Raw genomic sequence first — 16,765 nt, forward strand, 5'->3', positions numbered from 1 at the left:
TTCTTTCTTTCTTTCTTTCTTTCTTTCTTTCCTTCCTTCCTTCCTTCCTTCCTTCCTTCCTTCCTTCCTTCCTTCCATCCTTTCCTTCTTTCCTTTTTTCTTTTTTCTTCTTTTCCTTTCTGGAAACAGCAAATTGTGAAAAATATAGATTTGGGTGCTAAAAGATGTAATTTCAATAGAAAGTCCAAAGATTTATTATAATTGCTCTTAAAATTATTTCTGATGTTTTGAGCTGTTAACTCTGTCTTCTTTTTTTTAAAATTTTTTATTATTATGTTAATCACCATACATTACATCATTAGTTTTTGATGTAGCATTCCATGATTCATTGTTTGTGCATAACACCCAGTGCTCCATGCAGAACGTGCCCTTTTTAATACCCATCACCAGACCAACCCATCCTCCCTGTGTCTTCTTTACCATATAAAATATATGGTTGCTTTATTTAGAAACATAAACTGTGAGTTGATATTATGGAACTCTCTTTTTTTTTTCTCAACTAAAGATGTCTGATAGATTACTCCAAAATTAAAATGTTACCTGAGTGTGTAGGCTGAGGGTTCTGAGTTTTCATCTGACAGTGAAGGTACTTAAAGAAGGTATTTAACTTTACATTTGCCTATCTGTACAAGTAGGGATAATACAGATGCCTGATGATTATAAAAAAGTTTTGATGCCTCATATAAAAGAAGATAGCTACATAGTTTAGAATTAAGTACTTAAGATGGATATAATTCCATTACTCTTATTTCTTTGTGAAGTAAATGTGTTTCAGGAAGTATGAGGCTGTCTTACAGATAAATATAATAAAGTATAGTGTTGTTAATGGACTTAGAAATTAATAAAAAGCCCAAACTTAAACACAGGTTTGCTGACTTTTAATTCCTTTCACCAATTTCTTTCCATGATTTCTGATATTCCTTATTTTGTGCTTCACAAAGGAGAATAATGAGAGGTATTATTACTTGTAAAAGTAAGATGTGTTTATTGCACTGTTAGGTCAAAATCCTCTCATCAAATCTGCCTCCTTCTTCAGAAATGCTTATGTAACTTAAGAGAAATTCAAATCTCTTTGATCCCCATCTGTAGCACTTTTATGACTTATGAATAACATAGGGCTTTTATGTTATAATAATATCTACATCATAAGGCATTTTATGAGTGTTAGATTAAATAAGATAATAGGTGTAAAAGTGCTTTTCAAACTCCAAAGAATTTTATAGATGGAAGACCTTATTTTTGAAGGTAGTGTGTAGCCAGAATACAGAGGGCTTTAGATATTAGGCTTACAAGTGTTGACTTATTTTGTTGGGCAATGGAGAACCCTTAAAGTTTTTAGAAAAGGCAATACAAAGCCCAGGTAGAGCTTGAGGAACATGGATCCAACAATAGCTTGTGTGATGAATCAAGAGTTTTAAAGACTGAGTGAGGGGTGTGGAGTGGGGATAGATAGAAGACTAGTATAATAGTTCTTGAGAGGTAAAGAGGAGTCTGAACCAGGATAATGGCAATAATAATAATAATAATAATAATAATACAAAATATTATGTAGAGATAGAACCCATGGAATCAGCTAAAGAATGAGGAGGCTGGGTTGAATAAAGAAAGAATAACATATGGCTTTGAGGGTTCAATCTCAGGTATATGAGATAAAAGGTAAGAAATTCAGGAGATGGGGCTGGGTGTTTGTAAATATGGAATACTAATTTCAGCATATGTTGACTTTGAGGACTTGTCAGGGTACCCTGTTGGTGATGACAAAAACACACTAAGAAGCATTGAATGGAATCAGGAAAGCAGTCAGGATAAAATGGTCAGAAAGTAAAGAGTCATTTGTAAAGAAGTAGTAACAGCAGCCCTGCGAATGGGGAACTTTGATGAGAAAGATACTATAGGGACAGAGGAGTGTATATTCTCATAATAAAAGACTGTGAGAAATTGAGGCTCCAGAAAGAGGCAGATGGCAGGTTTGGAAAAATAGAAGAACCAAAAGAATATGGCAACATGGATGCCAATGAATGGGAAAAGTTGCTATCTTCATAAAAATAGGCTGTCCAAAATTTTAAAATATTTTATTAGACGCCATGAAGGAAGGGACTGTGAATAATCATTAGGAATGCCAGTTTTGAGGAGATACTTGGCGAGGAGTGGGAAAGTAGAAATTGTGTTTATCTTCTTTACTGTATCACCATCACCTGGTAGAGGCCTCGTACTTATGAGGGGTTTAGTAACTATTTCTGTGAATGAATGAAAGATGAAAACAGGATTTTGAGAGTTTAATAAGTGAACTGGTAATGGAATTTTAAAAATTAGAGAATACAGACAGCTTTTCTTAGATAGTTGCAATGGTACAAAAGATTGTATCATGGACACAGGTTACTACTAATAGCTAATATTTATTTGTAGCTTACTAGTATCTCAATCTTTTTAGCAATCCTTCTTAGGGAGGTACTATTTTTATCTCCATTTTAAAGTTGAGGAAACTGAGGCATCTAGAGATTATTGTTAGGCTGAAGGTCACATAGCTGGTCATGGAAGAAGCTAGATATATCTGATCATATCACTTGTCTACTTAAAATTCTTTGATAGCTTCCATGTTGAATCATTAGTGTCTACCATGGTGGCTGGCACACTGGAGTATTTATTACCTTTCTACTGATGGAGAGACTAAGACACAGAAATCAAGTCATTTGCCCAAGATCACACCCAGTTAATTTAGTGGCAGAGACTGAGTTTAGACTCAGATTCCCTGTTCCTCATCATCTGTGCAATGCTGTCTCAAATGACTATATGTTTGATATGAGTCCTATGGGATTGAGCCTAGATAGGGCACTAACAAAAAAATCAGAATAAGAGCTAATAATTTGGGGGGAAAGGGAGCAAAGAACAAAAGCATTCCATGATGAATAGTAAGTCTGATGGGATTGACAGAGTGGGAGCAGTGGTAGATAATCCACGTTCTAGGAGGAACAATGGTTCTGAGTGATGCTGAGATCCAGGGTATGTTGTACTAGTGGATGAGTGCAAATGAGTGGAAATGGAGGTCACTAACATTATTTTAAGACTTGTGAGACCAGGGTGTTCAAAGGGTAAATGAGAAGAGCTTCATGAAAACAAATCCTGGGAAATGAGACCTCTTTTCCAGGCATGGTGTCTCAGAATTATTGGTGCTGTGCACATTATATATCAATGATGGGGTCTGTTCCGCTTGGAGTTTAACTATGGAATATGTTAAATCCCATGTTTTACTTCTTCCCATTCTACAGCTGTGAGCCAAAAGAAGTTCTAGATGGGAATTCATGGGATTTCCTTTTTTAAAAATTCTACAAAACTTGGTCCCAATCCTTTCATGTGGTGAACATTCAGTATAAGCAGACATAACGGAGATTGCGCCTACAGCGAAGGCTCCTCTTTCTTCTGAGGAAAATATTATATCAGGTACCCTCCATTCATTCATATTTTCTTAAGGGATGCTGATGAATAATTTTCCTAGGGGAAGTCACTTGAGGGACATATTTTCAGTTGAGATGTAATGGATTTGGTTTGGAATTTTAACTGTCAAAGTTGAAGATGTCATGGGTAACAATAGACACCATATGTTCTGGTATTCTATTCAAATGGGACTCCCCTAGAACTTATTATCATGCTGCAGCACTATTGCAAGGCCTGAGCTAGAAAAACCAGAAGTCCTTTGCATTGCTCTGAAGTTTCTTCCAATGTTTCCTTGATGAAACAACTGCATTTAACCTCTAAGTATGGCCACTAGATTTTCAACAGTGGTAGGAAATGTAGTAAGGATTAGTAGTAGCTATCACGGAAAAGATACAGCCTCACTCGAAGGGGAGAACTGCATTAGAGATTCATTATTCTTACCGGCTGGATGTTACCCCACTTCAGATACACACATGCACCCACATATCTTCTCCTCGATGAAATTTCTCCTTAAAAACTGACATTTTTTGAAGGCAGACTGCACATCAGGATATGTATAGGACCCACTGAGATCTAAAACATAATTCCTCTCTAAAAGGAGACGTTTCTTTAGGTTCTGATTCATTACTGGTTCAGTAAGTTAGGGGAAAAGGCAATAAAAGGCAAAAAATGAGCCATATTTTCACATAGCGGATAGTCAACTTCCATAGACTTTTGTGTCCTTCAGAGATTTTTTTTTCCTCTTTGAAACTTTTGCAGATCCAGTTTTTAACTGCGCTGTATTAGCCTCAGCGATAACCCAGTGAGGGTCAGTCCACAACTGCCTCTTGGATTACAAGAGAACAGAAGTTAGAGTTGTACCAATAGCATGCAGGGAGTTCAGTGCTTTTGGCTTTGAAGCCTATCTGAAAATTTTTCTTAAAATACACACGTACGTACACTGCCTTCGGTCCTTTCGCTGCCTGATTAATGTGGCTCTGTTCCTCTAAGGCTAACACATGCTGCACTCGCCTTGTTTCTAGCAGCAAAGCCCCTCTGGTGTTGCCCGAATTATACCTGGTTCTTTCTGACAAATTATTGTGATGATTAAGAAAGTTTGATGATATATCATTTTTTTGGATTCCGGACCTCCTGTCAGATAATAGAGTCAGAAGTGTGGGGCTGCTGCAGTTATTCCATATCAATGCTCTGAGTTCAAATAAAGTGTCAGGATGACTAAGTACAAGGGATTTGTGGAATGCTTTAATGTTGCCTCATTTCAAATCACTTCATAAGCAGCCTAGTAATGAGCTCAATAAATTCTGTTGGAGGAGAAAAAAAAAAAAAAAGCCCCATATTCGCTACAGAAAAAGTAGGTTGCTATTTTATAATTAGGCCTCTGGGCTGGTGGGAAGGCGTCTTATTTCCTGTTTGAAATCCACTTTGTTAGCTCTGTGATGTGGAGATGGCTAAATGAGTATGAAATATTATAATTAAGGACATCACAAGCTGTTTATCTTATCAGCAGTGTTTTTCCTTAAAGGCTGCCTCATTGACCACTTGTGTATTATAACCACTTTTTTTTTCTGTGCTTTGCCAGTTGTAACCAACAGAGGTTTATCTGGCACTACGGGGAAAAGAGGAGATATGAACAGCAACCCAGCAACCAGAAGTTATATGAGAGACCGAAATTGCTTTCATTTTGCCTGGATCAGGCATTCTTTTCATTCACTGCAATAAGCTGTTTGTTTATGAAATAAACAAGTTTATGAAAACTTGACCAGACCCGATGACAGCAGGTTGTCTGGCGCCAGGCTGTGAGGTGCTGTCTTGGACATCCTCCTAAGCAGCATGTTTTTGTTTTGAGGCTAACACAGAAAACCAATCCCATTTTGGAAAATGAAAACTGGTTTATTATTGATTGGGTGGAAAGCAAGCGGCCAGATCTGTAATCTCCACTGTGATTTGAAAGGCTGTATATTATGATAATCTTTTGACCTGCCAACTTTCTTGTTTTCATTCAATAGTGGGAGGGTGAGTCCTGCTCCGCTGTAATAGACTGAAATGACAATTCTCACCAGGTTCTGCTGCAAAGGTCTGGATAGCAGTTATTTGCCTGATAAGCCATTTGGCTGAGCTGAAAGATCATATATTCACAACACCTTGCCCTAGTGTTGATTCTGAAAGATCCTAGTTCTCAAAAAATACAGTAAAATCTAAGGTGTTCCTAAGGATGGACTCAGTATATCTGGACATTCAGCATTGGTTGGCCCTTGAAAAATGATGGACAAGTTTTTGGGTGACAAGCTTTCCTCCTGAATTTCATCCACAAACCTGCCTTGATCCTGGAATCTGAAAGTCCCTTCCATACTCATCCTGTCTCTACAAATTTTCCGTCAAAATCCTTTAAAGAAAGTACATAACAAGCAAGTTTACAGTAGAGTGGTAACTTAGTCACATTAGAAACATTAAGACTGTCTGATATGGTTTTATGTGATACCCAAGACCACCAATTATCGTTGTACTCTTGGTGTACTGTCCCCAGACAGCAGTCCAAGGGGTGATTGGAGAATGAAATCCTGGCATCTCTCGGTTTACCCAGCCCTGCATCTTGGATACGTTTGGATTTTCCTGGAGGCATGGGTTACTTTCTATAATTCATTGCCCACAGAGGGTGCCTGTGGCTAATTTGCACAAAAATATCTCATAAGTTAGACCTGGGACGTATATTATTTCTCCCAAAGAAAAAAGAAATGAATGTGTCGTTACAGCCTTTCCGTTATCAAAGATGTTATTTGAATACTAGGGCTCCTGAAATAACCTCACGTAGACAGAAGCTGACTTGGCCTGTTCACGTAGTTATTAAACAAACATTTGCGTTGATGGTGTGAAATGCCAACATTGAACTATAGCCACGGTTCTAGAATGGGGGTTGACAAACTTTTTTTTATCAAGTGGCAGACATCAAATCTTTGAGGATTTGCAGGCCACAAGGTGCCTATCACAACTGCAACTCTGCTGTCATAGCAGCAACCATAAACAATATGGAAGTGAATGGGTGTGGCTTTGTTCCAATAAAACTTGAATTACACTGCAGTTTAAATTTCATGTAATTGTCGTATGTCACCATTTACAAATGTAAAAACGATCCTTAGATCGAGGGCCATACAAAAATAGACTGTGTGGGCAAGATTTGGCCTGTGGTCAGTAGTTAGCCAATCTCTATATCCCTATTCTAGAGTAGATTTCAAGTCAGGCCTCTTCCTTTCCTGGGGGCTGGGCTGGGCTGGGGGCAGGGCTCCCACTGCATGAGCACTGTAACCACACCGACATACTTCTAGGCACTGCTGGGTGATCAAAGAAGAGAATGACCAAGAGATGACATTTCTAAAAGCCTAACTTCTGTTAAGTTTTAAATACATCGAGCTGTTTTTAGGTATTAAAGCACGTTAAATATTACTATTTCCACGCAAGAGGGGATAACTACGAATTGAGATCTACCCACTCAGGAACCATACTAAGTGCAATATAACGGCTGAGTTTGCTTTGGTATCAGCAGAACTCTTTCACTCACTTATTTACTAATTGGTTTAGCAAATAGATACTGAGCGCCTACTGTGTGGAGGGTCCATGAGGATCCTTAAAATGGAGGAAAGTACAAGTCATGGGGGCCACGGATGAAATAAATCTTGAGAATTTGCAGAAGCAGAGCATTCCAGAGGCAGCGTGGAACAGCTACAGAAGGCTGGAAAACAGCTGCCAACAGATGAGCTGGCTTCTGAGTTTGCCCTGTGAGCACATGTGGAGGGAAGGAGGCGGAGCCCCAAGTGACAGCTCAGTGTGAGCCGCAACTCATAGCCACCCACCAAAGCATAGGTTTCAAGTGTGCACATGGGGCTTTTAGCCACAGAAACGAGATCTTAGCAGATCGATCTTCTAGGATGAAGGACAGTTATACTTTATATGCATATTTGGCGATGAACACAGACTCGAGTCTTTTTCTCTGTCCTCCTGAGCTTTTTATATTTTTAACAAATACCTCTTTCCATCTGTAGTTGATTTATTTGCTTTTTCCGCTATGCTTGATATATTCCTTCATTATTTCCAGGACAGCTACTCTGAAGTAACACCCTATCAACACCCCCACGCCATCATTACCACCACCTCACACACAGAATTCCCCGAAAGAGAAATTATAATTGCATCTTGATTTTTCAATGGCAACATTAATTGAACTGAAAAAGATAAGAATTCATGTGACTTATTAGAGTCAGCCGGAATCCTGGCAGTCCTCGCAGAAATGAAGTGTATCGGGAAGAAAAAAATTAGGCTGGCTCCAAAGTGCCAAAACATCTGGATAGAACCTGAAATATGAAAAATGAAGTTAACTTTCAGATATTTTGTCTTCTAAATGACAAGCATGTTATATTTACTGATTTAGCTGCCTTCAAACCTACATGAAAATCTATCTAGAATAAGGTAGTGACATGAATGTATTAACTCTGACATTTGTGGAGGTCTTCCTATTTCCCGGTTTTTGTTCACATGCTGTATTTTACTAAAACTTCCTAACTACCCTGTGCAGTATTAACATCAATTCCATTTTATAGGTGTAGTGACTGAGGGTTAAGGTGTGGTGGGACCTGCTCCGATTCAACTGGCAGGAAGTCTAGGCAGGAACTGAGATTTCAGTCCATCTAAATCAGACATTCTTCCAGTCATACTGTATTATCTTTATGGCTGATGAAATTGCACTCAACTCCCTACATGAGTGCCAGTTAAACTAAGCAGTATAAGCCACAGTCTTCGATGGATTGCTGTTATTTGCGGTCTTTTGTTGAGAACCTCACCTCAGTACCCCCCACACTCTCTGCTACCCTTGCCCCAAAAATGTCAAAAACTGGGCCGATTTTCTACTTGCGGCCTCATGCTCTTCTCTCCCAAGAACTTAAATGATATGCATGTTGTTTGAAGTTTCTGAATATCAAAATGTTTAGCAAAGCCAATGTCTCCTATAGTATTAGGCAGACCTGTCCTTTGCATTTGATGTAATAATTTATCATGATGGGCAGATGTATAACTATTATCATTCCTAATGAGACAGAGATACAAATTTCATGTCTGATGTAATTCTGCCAAATAATTTAACGTGGTGCAGTTTTAAAAAATGGCATGGGTCATATATTTGGTTAGTGGTCTGTGAGGGAAACTGAAGTCAGTCCGATTGCAGCGCCGGCAGGATGGGGTATCCTACAGCCTTGTGTGAGAATGTTTATTTTTTTAAAAAGGGGAAACATGTTCATGAGAATGTGGTGATGCTTAACTGCTTTCCAAATCTAGAATAAATATTTACCTAGAAAAAATTCTCCAAACATTAAGGCAACTGTCTCTCTCATGAGCCAAAAAACCACATCACACCATGGGCTGTGGGCTGTTGGGGAGGCTCAGCTAATCAGAGTTGGCCCTTTTATGCACCTTCTTGTATCTCTGCTGATACCTCCATATTAACATCCTGCAGGCTCTCTTCCCTCCCCTTTACAGGCTTAGACAAAGGAGATAAAAATCTTAATTAAAACAAAAGGGGCAAATCAGGTCCAGGGAAGATGCGATGTAGGTTCCCCCCCAACCTTCTGCTCTGTTCCCACATCCCGAATTGCACACTCTCCACCCGGAAGCCCTAAAGCTCATGGCCAGTAAAGATAGCATATTAGATGACCTACATTCCTGTGTAAGTGGAGAGAATTTCTGAAGAAGTAGAGGTTTTAAGTCATCGATTCACTCAACAAATATCTGTCTACTCTATAGTAGCAGCTGTGCTAAGCACAGGTGTGTCTACCCCTCCGCGTACCAGCCCTAAATTGAACGAGCGAAGTCTATGTTAAACAATTAAGATAGAGTATGATGAGAGATGTGCTCGGCATTACGAAACGATATGGGAGGCAAATCTAACCCAGACGAAGACGAGTAGGCAAGGCTCCCTGGCGGAGGGAAAGGCATGCGCTATGAATGGGGGACTCTAACTGCTTGTCTCCCGTCACTCCGGGGCTTCCCAGCGGCTGTCTCAGGTGTGCTGTTTCTCCCCTCTCCTGCTCTGCCCTCTGCTCTCCGTGGTGCTGTGCGGACTCTCACTCCTGCTCCTAGAGGAGCAAAGCCCCCGAACTGTCACGTCGGTAGAGGGAGCCGTCACTATGGCTATGCCTCCTAGTGCTGGCGCTTTCACCTCTGGGACGGACCGAAGCCCCCATCTCTGCGCTAGAAGCTCACTGATACTGAGTGAGCCTTGGCCCTGAGTAAAGGCTACTCCATTGAACTGCATTGCTCTTCCCACCATTCCTACCACTTGACTCTGTGCTTGAAGCTGCTGCAACGTTGATTCTGAGCGACGACTTTGCCTCCTGCTCACGCTGCGATCCGTCGCCTGTGCCACCATCAGAGAGGCTGCATGCTGGTGTTCCTCCCCAAGGGAGATCACTCTCCAAGTTTTCCAGCGGCTGTTTTCTCTTTGGAATCTAGTGGTGTCTGGCCAGTGGAATCTACTCCCGCTTGAAGTCAGGGGGAAAACCCAAGAAAAAAAAGCCTGACTTCTGATTCTGAAGCATTCTTTGGACGTCATTTGTGTGGTTTGATGCTCCCTTTCCAAGGATAAATTCATTCTCAACACTGTGTCTTAGTCTTTCATACAAATAAAAGTCTAACAGCTTTGTGAGCCAGTCCTCCAGATCTGCACAGACACATGGGGATCTTCCAGAGAACACACTTCAGAATGACGGTGTCAGAAGGAAAAAAAAAAAAAGAGCGAAAAAGTGCAAGATCACAGGGCACAAAATGTTGGCGTGGGAAACAGAGGACCATCCCTTCCTAACTTACCCCTCATAGACCCTAACATTCCGGTTTCCCCGACTCAGCTTCTAGACAACTCTTTGCCCAAAGGGAATGGATACCCAGTGGAATGTCTGGAGGAAACCCATTTTGCCCGGTGGGTCACCGTGGAACTGACTGACGTGAAGCTGCTTTCAACCATACGAACAGAAAGAAGGGCGCATGAAATTTGGCAAACCTTGCACCCTTCAGGGTGATACAAAACAACAAGCATGGCTACCAAGGGGATTTTTCCTCAGGAGGTTTAATTTTTTGCTAGGAGGATCTGGTCCCCAGTGAAACTTCGAAATAGTGAGGCATTCGAAAATTCCAATATTTATCAAGAGTTTTTAATTTGATGCTAAAAGATGGCTTGTAATTAAATATCAATGATTGCTTTTTAATAAAATATTGATTTATATGTTTTTGTTCCTCATGATTTCTATTTCCAAATATCTAGAACCCTTGGCTTGGGTGACTCCTCTCATTTTAGAACTTACCTCTTTTAGATTCCTCTGAATATAACTGGGCACGTTTTAGATACACGATAGGTATTTGTCAAATTATACTGAATAAAATTTGGAATTATCTCTGTTAACAGCTTAAACCCTTGGACATTTAAGAAACAGATCATAATATCTCAGTGATGCTAAATAGGAGCATCCAGCTTGGACACAGTTGCTGTCTTTTTATTATTTCTCATTTTGATGCTTTTTGTATGCTGTTGGCTATCTTATTAATACCTCCTGTTGGGAAATATTTTTCTTTAGCATAGTATCTTAATAACCATCGACATGGCTTACTCAGGGTTTCCTAATGCTCAGCATGACCAGGAATTGTAATGTGGTAAATATCATGTGGGTGAAGTGACTGCATTTGAAAAAAATCCATCACCGACTGAATTTTTTTTACCTGTTATTTAGACACATTGATTATATATAGTCAGTCTCCCTTGAGAAATATGATTTCTGATAGATGGTAACATCTTTCCTTATGGATTATAATTTGGAATAAAGAAAAATAAGACCCTTTAAAGAAATCCATATCTAAATTTGGAAGGCAGAGTTTTGTAATTTTAAGACCATTAGTCCATTTTCAGCAGTGCCTTGTTTGATTAAACTCATTAGCCTGGGTATATGGGTGAAAGTCATTGTAACTGCATTAATATTGTATAAAACAATTATTGTTTCTTATCAGCTTCTCTTTCAATTTGTTCACCTAAGTGAATATTTCACTATTAAGAAAACAAATCCAAACCCAGTTTTCATCTTCTTGTGCAGTGTAAGCATGAGAGACTATATTTTTGATGTATTTCAAGTTATTGTTTATTCTTTATTTATTTACAATATCATGTTTATTTATACAGCCATTATTTGAACAATGTATAGTTATATTTATTTATTTTATCACCTTCCTCTCACCCTTTGAAGCCTTAAAACTTCAACTCAGCTTACAATAATACATACAATGTTATGTGATGCATACTTCATCATTTGGCAAAGTCATTAAGAATCTGCCAAATTAATTCACTGCTGATAAATTTTGGAAAGACAGTGAATGCCTTTTATATTTGGGAATTTCTGCCATTCGTAATTTTGAGCTTTTGGGTCAATGTGCCTTTTTTTTCCCAGTAAGATAAGAAATCATAGTGGTAGGTAAGAGTTTGCAAATGGCTGATTATAGTCCATTCCTGATTATACCTGGGGGAGTCATTGCTGATTATCTTCCGCAAATCTTGCTTTCAAATTCTATTGACATTCAAACAGAATGGGCTATAAAGTCATTTGTGGTTATTACTCAATACCTTTTGTCTAATTTCCCTTCCCCATGTAGCCTATCACCCAGCAGGAGATCTTTTATGCCAAAACACTTAATTACTTCCCCCAAATCAGTGAAGGTTAAAAGCAAAACAAACCAGCACAAAACCAGCAAAAAACAAATATAGCATATTTATAGCCTTTCACCCTGATTCATGATTTGTTTTTATCTGTTTGACTTCAGGCTACTTGCAGAACAGAAAGGAAGCTGCAGCTGTTTTGAAGGTACAGCAAAAATTTAAGATATTACCTCCTGTCCAGTTCTTAGGGGCCTACCATGTTGGGGAGGGGTGCGTGTGATTCATAAGACCTTGATTTGGGCAAGAGAGCTACTGTGGCTACCACACGTGCTACAAAAGCTTGATGTGTGTGAGGGTACTTTTCTGTATGTGTGTGTATGTAAGGCTGTATATTAAAAGAAAGCAAACATTTTTGTCTGTATGTGTGCATTCTATGTAAATTTATACTCATATGTGAAAATAAAAGACAAATAAACAATAATTCAATTAAATGCAATCCATGCCCTCTGTGTGCAAATGATGAAGACCCACAACCTTCTATATTCTTACCCACTATCTGATGCTTGTGTTTTTGTAGATCTAGAGCAGATAAAACCCATGGATATACATAAATCTTTATTCTCCAATACCAGAATATTTTTCCTCAAATGGATTCTATTTTTTTCTTTGCAGCTATGAAGCTTTTCTGGATAAAGTTCGGGGACATCCTCATGACTAAAAGGTGAGCCTCTTATTTTTAAATGAAGATTTGCCCCACCAGCTCCACCCATTACAAAACCAAACTGTTTTGTGTCTCTCCTCTTTGCAATATTACACCTAACGAATTTCCTATGAATATTCCTATGAGAGGGGGAATTTCCCCTCTTCTTTGTCAAGGCTTTTGCTTGTAGAATACATTGTTGGTTTGGATACAGTTATTGCTGCAGACCTCCCTCGGCCCTGTTTTTAGAAGCACCATGCCACCCTCAGAAAGCAATGCTTTAAGTGTGTTTCTACTTCACCTGTGAGAAAATCTAATATATTTCATCATTAGACTCCTGTGGAAATATACAATGAAAGTAGGGGATCTGGTTAGTGCTGGAGGCAAAGTACTACTAACTCATCCCAAAAGATTGCTTTTTGATTAAGGGGCTCTTGCTGTAAGGTGCTCAGTCTTTCTTGCAGCTGATATGAACTGCTATTCTTGGCTATATAACCTAAGTTGAACATTTGGTTTTTTTTTAAAGAAACAGCAAATATATTAAGGAGTCCTCATGTGAGATATAATTCCTTGAAAATATCAAATAGAATTCAATAAGCAGACTCAACATTGTGCCAAAGAGTTAGGCAGGAATTCATAAGAGAGAGAGGGTGGTGGGGAAAGATAGGGGTAATTCTGTCAAAAATATTTTGTGAGTGAATGGGACCGTGTCAAATTCAATTCAGACTAGAAATCTTCCTTGCTGTAAGAAAATGAAAGGTAGTCAAATGAATAGCTGAGCTTAGAAAACAGATAACTTTTTTCTTTCCTTTCACATAACCTGAAGAGTTAAAATAGCTTGCCCTTAGTTTTTGGTTTTTGGTGTTTTTTTGGGCGGGGAAGGAGGAGAAGGAAGTGAAAGGGAGTACGGGTAAGCCTAGCACAACTATATAATTTATTGTCCAAACTGGGACACTTTTGGAGTTAACGGTACTCTATTAATAATTACACTGGATAAAAGGTATAAATCAGGGCTCTTGCAGGCAAACAGAGATGTTTGGTGACCCCTGGGAAGTACAATTAATAGGGCTTTATGTCCCTGGTCTTGTAGCCTTGCTGTGACCATGAGCTCACAGTAGAAACATTATTTCTATTGATGGCTTTTTTTTTCCCTCAAGGTTTCTGATCATAAACTGTCTGTGGTGTAGGCAATCTCAATTACACTTTGTGTAGGGGAGGTTTTCTGTTCTTGACATTCTGTTATTAGATTAACAAGCATTTTATTGTTTCTTTTGTATATGGGCTTTTCATATTTGGTACAATTGGAATGTGCAGAAAGAAAAAGTATTTAATAGGATAGCTAAAAAAGAACATCAAAGCCCACTGTTTGAATTATCTCTAACTGTTAGCTATCTTTTGTTCTTCAGAGCCCGTCTATCTATGAATTCTGCCTCTTATCTTTCTCTAATGATACTGTTTCTCATTTTCACCGAGAGAGGAAGGAGGCAGAAGGAAATCTGTTGTGATTGTTTTCTAAAAATCCTTCAGCTTTTTCTCTCATAGTAGGGCTTTTTAAAGAATGGAATGCATGAATAAGACATAATCTTGGCCTAAACTGATAGCCTTTGATGCTTCTCAGGCAAAGTTTGAAACTGAAGGGATCGATTTTAAGCAAGAGCAATTATGCACTACCATGAGGAAAATGTACTCTTTCTTTGTTCCATTCATCAGCTCTAAGAGCTTTCGGTGGCAGCTTCCTCTTTGCATTTATTAAAAATAAGATTGCCATGTAAATGACGAGAAAGTTTATTTGAGGAAACTAGAAATCAAACTAAGTTTACCGATTTAAAATATTGGATAGTCAGATTTCTTGCAGGCATTTCAGACACGTTATGTTTGCCATCGAACAAGCAGACCAGCCAATAAAGCAAAACAGTTAGTCATGTCCACTAATTATTCAGAGCTCATAAAATGCCAGACCTGTGCTAAGGGTTTTATATATTTTGCCTCGTTTAATCCTTACAGAAATCCTATTTTAAGTATGATTTCTTTATTTTTATTTATTTTTTTTAAAGATTTTATTTATTTATTTTGACAGAGAGATAGACAGAAGAGCACAAGCAGAGGGAGTGGCAGAGGGAGAGGGAGAAGCAGGCTCTGCACTGAGCAGGGAGCCCGATGCGGGACTCGATCCCAGGACCCTGAGATCATGACCTGAGCCGAAGGCAGACGCTTAACCATCTGAGCCACCCAGACGCCCTGTAAGTATGATTTCTATGTAAGAGATGTGAAAAAAAAAATCAAAACTCAAAGAGGGTAAATTACTGAACCAAATTCACAGAGCTAGAAAGTAAGAAAATGACTTTCAGACTGAGGTTGTATGAAACTGGTACAGCTATTTACTAGTTATAAGCGAGAGGATTGAGGTAAAACTGTAAAAAGGCCAGAGTATGCCTTTTGTAATTCATTTTCTATTTGTATTATTGAATACTGAATGTATATTTGAAACACCCGCATTTTCATACTTAAAAAAATCATTACAGAAGCAAAAGATAAGGGGAGTGTTAGTGGGCTCCTGCATATTTCATTTTCCGCTCCTCCTTCAAACCTTGCTCAGACATCCTCCTTACACATCATGTCTCCCTGAGAGGAAAAGAATTACATCCCAAGACGAGGTGTAGCAGCTCTTAACACCTCTCAGTTCGTTCTCTGCTCTGGCATGACAATTTTCACTATTCATCTTTCCAGTCATCTTTTTCCATAAAGATTCTGAGAACTCCTCCTCCTTCAAAGACCCATCAACAGCTGAGTAACTCCCATCAATAAGTGAGTGTTGAATTAAATTGACTAAACTGAATCACCTCTCTCCAGACCCTAGTCTAGCAATGGACTTCACCATGTCCTATATTTTATGTCTGTTCTGCCTGGAAGAAAGCCGGATTTATCAGAAAGAGAAGGAAATGTTTGATAAATTCCTACATCCCGTTCTAGAAAATAATAAAAAATGTGTTGCTGGCATTTGGGGCAATGGCTTTTACAAATGGTGACTTGTGTGTATTGCAAAAAGGTGCCCCCTCTGGTCAGGCTCATTGCAAAATGATGCTTCCTTGGGCAAGATGGGGCCCTGATATGTTTGACCCCTCCCTTCACCCCACAGAGGGTGCAGTACTGAGTTACATGTGCCTTAGTGAGCGCTCTCAAGGCCATGGTGTCTTTGAGTACATTGTTGGCTTTTGTATATTAAGTAGGGAGAAAACAGAAGAAACCATTTTCATTGGAGACCATAGAATGTTAATTTGTTTTTTTTTTTTTAAAGATTTTATTTATTTATTTGAGAGAGAGAGAATGAGAGACAGAGAGCATGAGAGGGAGGAGGGTCAGAGGGAGAAGCAGACTCCCTGCCGAGCAGGGAGCCCGATAGAATGTTAATTTGTAAAGCCACCTTTCACATTACTTATATTTTGGAGAAAGATAATGAACAGAATTCATGATAGCATTGCTAACAGGCCTTAACAATATAATTTGGCATCAGTCACATCTGTGGTCAAATCCTGCCTATGACACTGTTTGCTATGTGACTTGAATGTGTTTCTTAACTTCTCTGGTCTCATTTTACTTGTCTGGAAATGGGATGATAGAGTTCAACCCTCAGTGTTGGAGAGGAGGATCAAATGCATGAAGGTAAGCTTCTGGTGTGAAGAATGAATTCAGTTTTTGTTTGTTGGTGTAGAATCTAAATAGACCCTGCTTCTGATTTTTAAAGATGTGCTTATGTCCTTAGCATATCAGTTAGCACAATCAAAATATATAAAAAAAGTAGTATTGTATGATAAGATAGCCAAAAAGCAGAGCTAAATTTCAGCTTAAGAGTGGTAGCCTACATCACTTGCTGATTTGTATTGTTTTTTTTTTTTTTTTTTGGTCTCATAGAAACTGAAGAATTTGAGTATTAATATTTCTTGATGATGAATGTGGTTCAT

General features: G+C 38.8%; 1 protein-coding gene across 2 annotated transcripts in view; it reads left to right on the forward strand.

Annotated features, from left to right (window-relative positions):
* LOC145722851 (uncharacterized) overlaps positions 1 to 16,059 on the forward strand; it is a 186,679-nt gene extending 170,620 nt beyond the window's left edge. Inside the window, exons 3-6 of one of the 2 annotated variants that reach the window (XM_081827488.1) lie at positions 12,271 to 12,311; positions 12,779 to 12,827; positions 14,884 to 15,046; positions 15,534 to 16,059. In XM_081827488.1, the coding sequence (XP_081683614.1) occupies positions 12,271 to 12,311; positions 12,779 to 12,827; positions 14,884 to 14,998 (205 nt within the window). In that variant the 3' untranslated portion in view covers positions 14,999 to 15,046; positions 15,534 to 16,059. Of the gene's footprint in view, positions 1 to 12,270; positions 12,312 to 12,778; positions 12,828 to 14,883 lie in introns of both variants that reach the window. The other variant, XM_081827487.1, reaches the window with a different exon arrangement.
* The last annotated feature ends 706 nt before the right edge of the window (positions 16,060 to 16,765 follow it).

This window comes from Leptonychotes weddellii, chromosome 8 (genome assembly GCF_054177405.1).
Source record: "Leptonychotes weddellii isolate Sample4059 chromosome 8, ASM5417740v2, whole genome shotgun sequence".
Taxonomy (NCBI): Eukaryota; Metazoa; Chordata; class Mammalia; order Carnivora; family Phocidae; genus Leptonychotes; species Leptonychotes weddellii.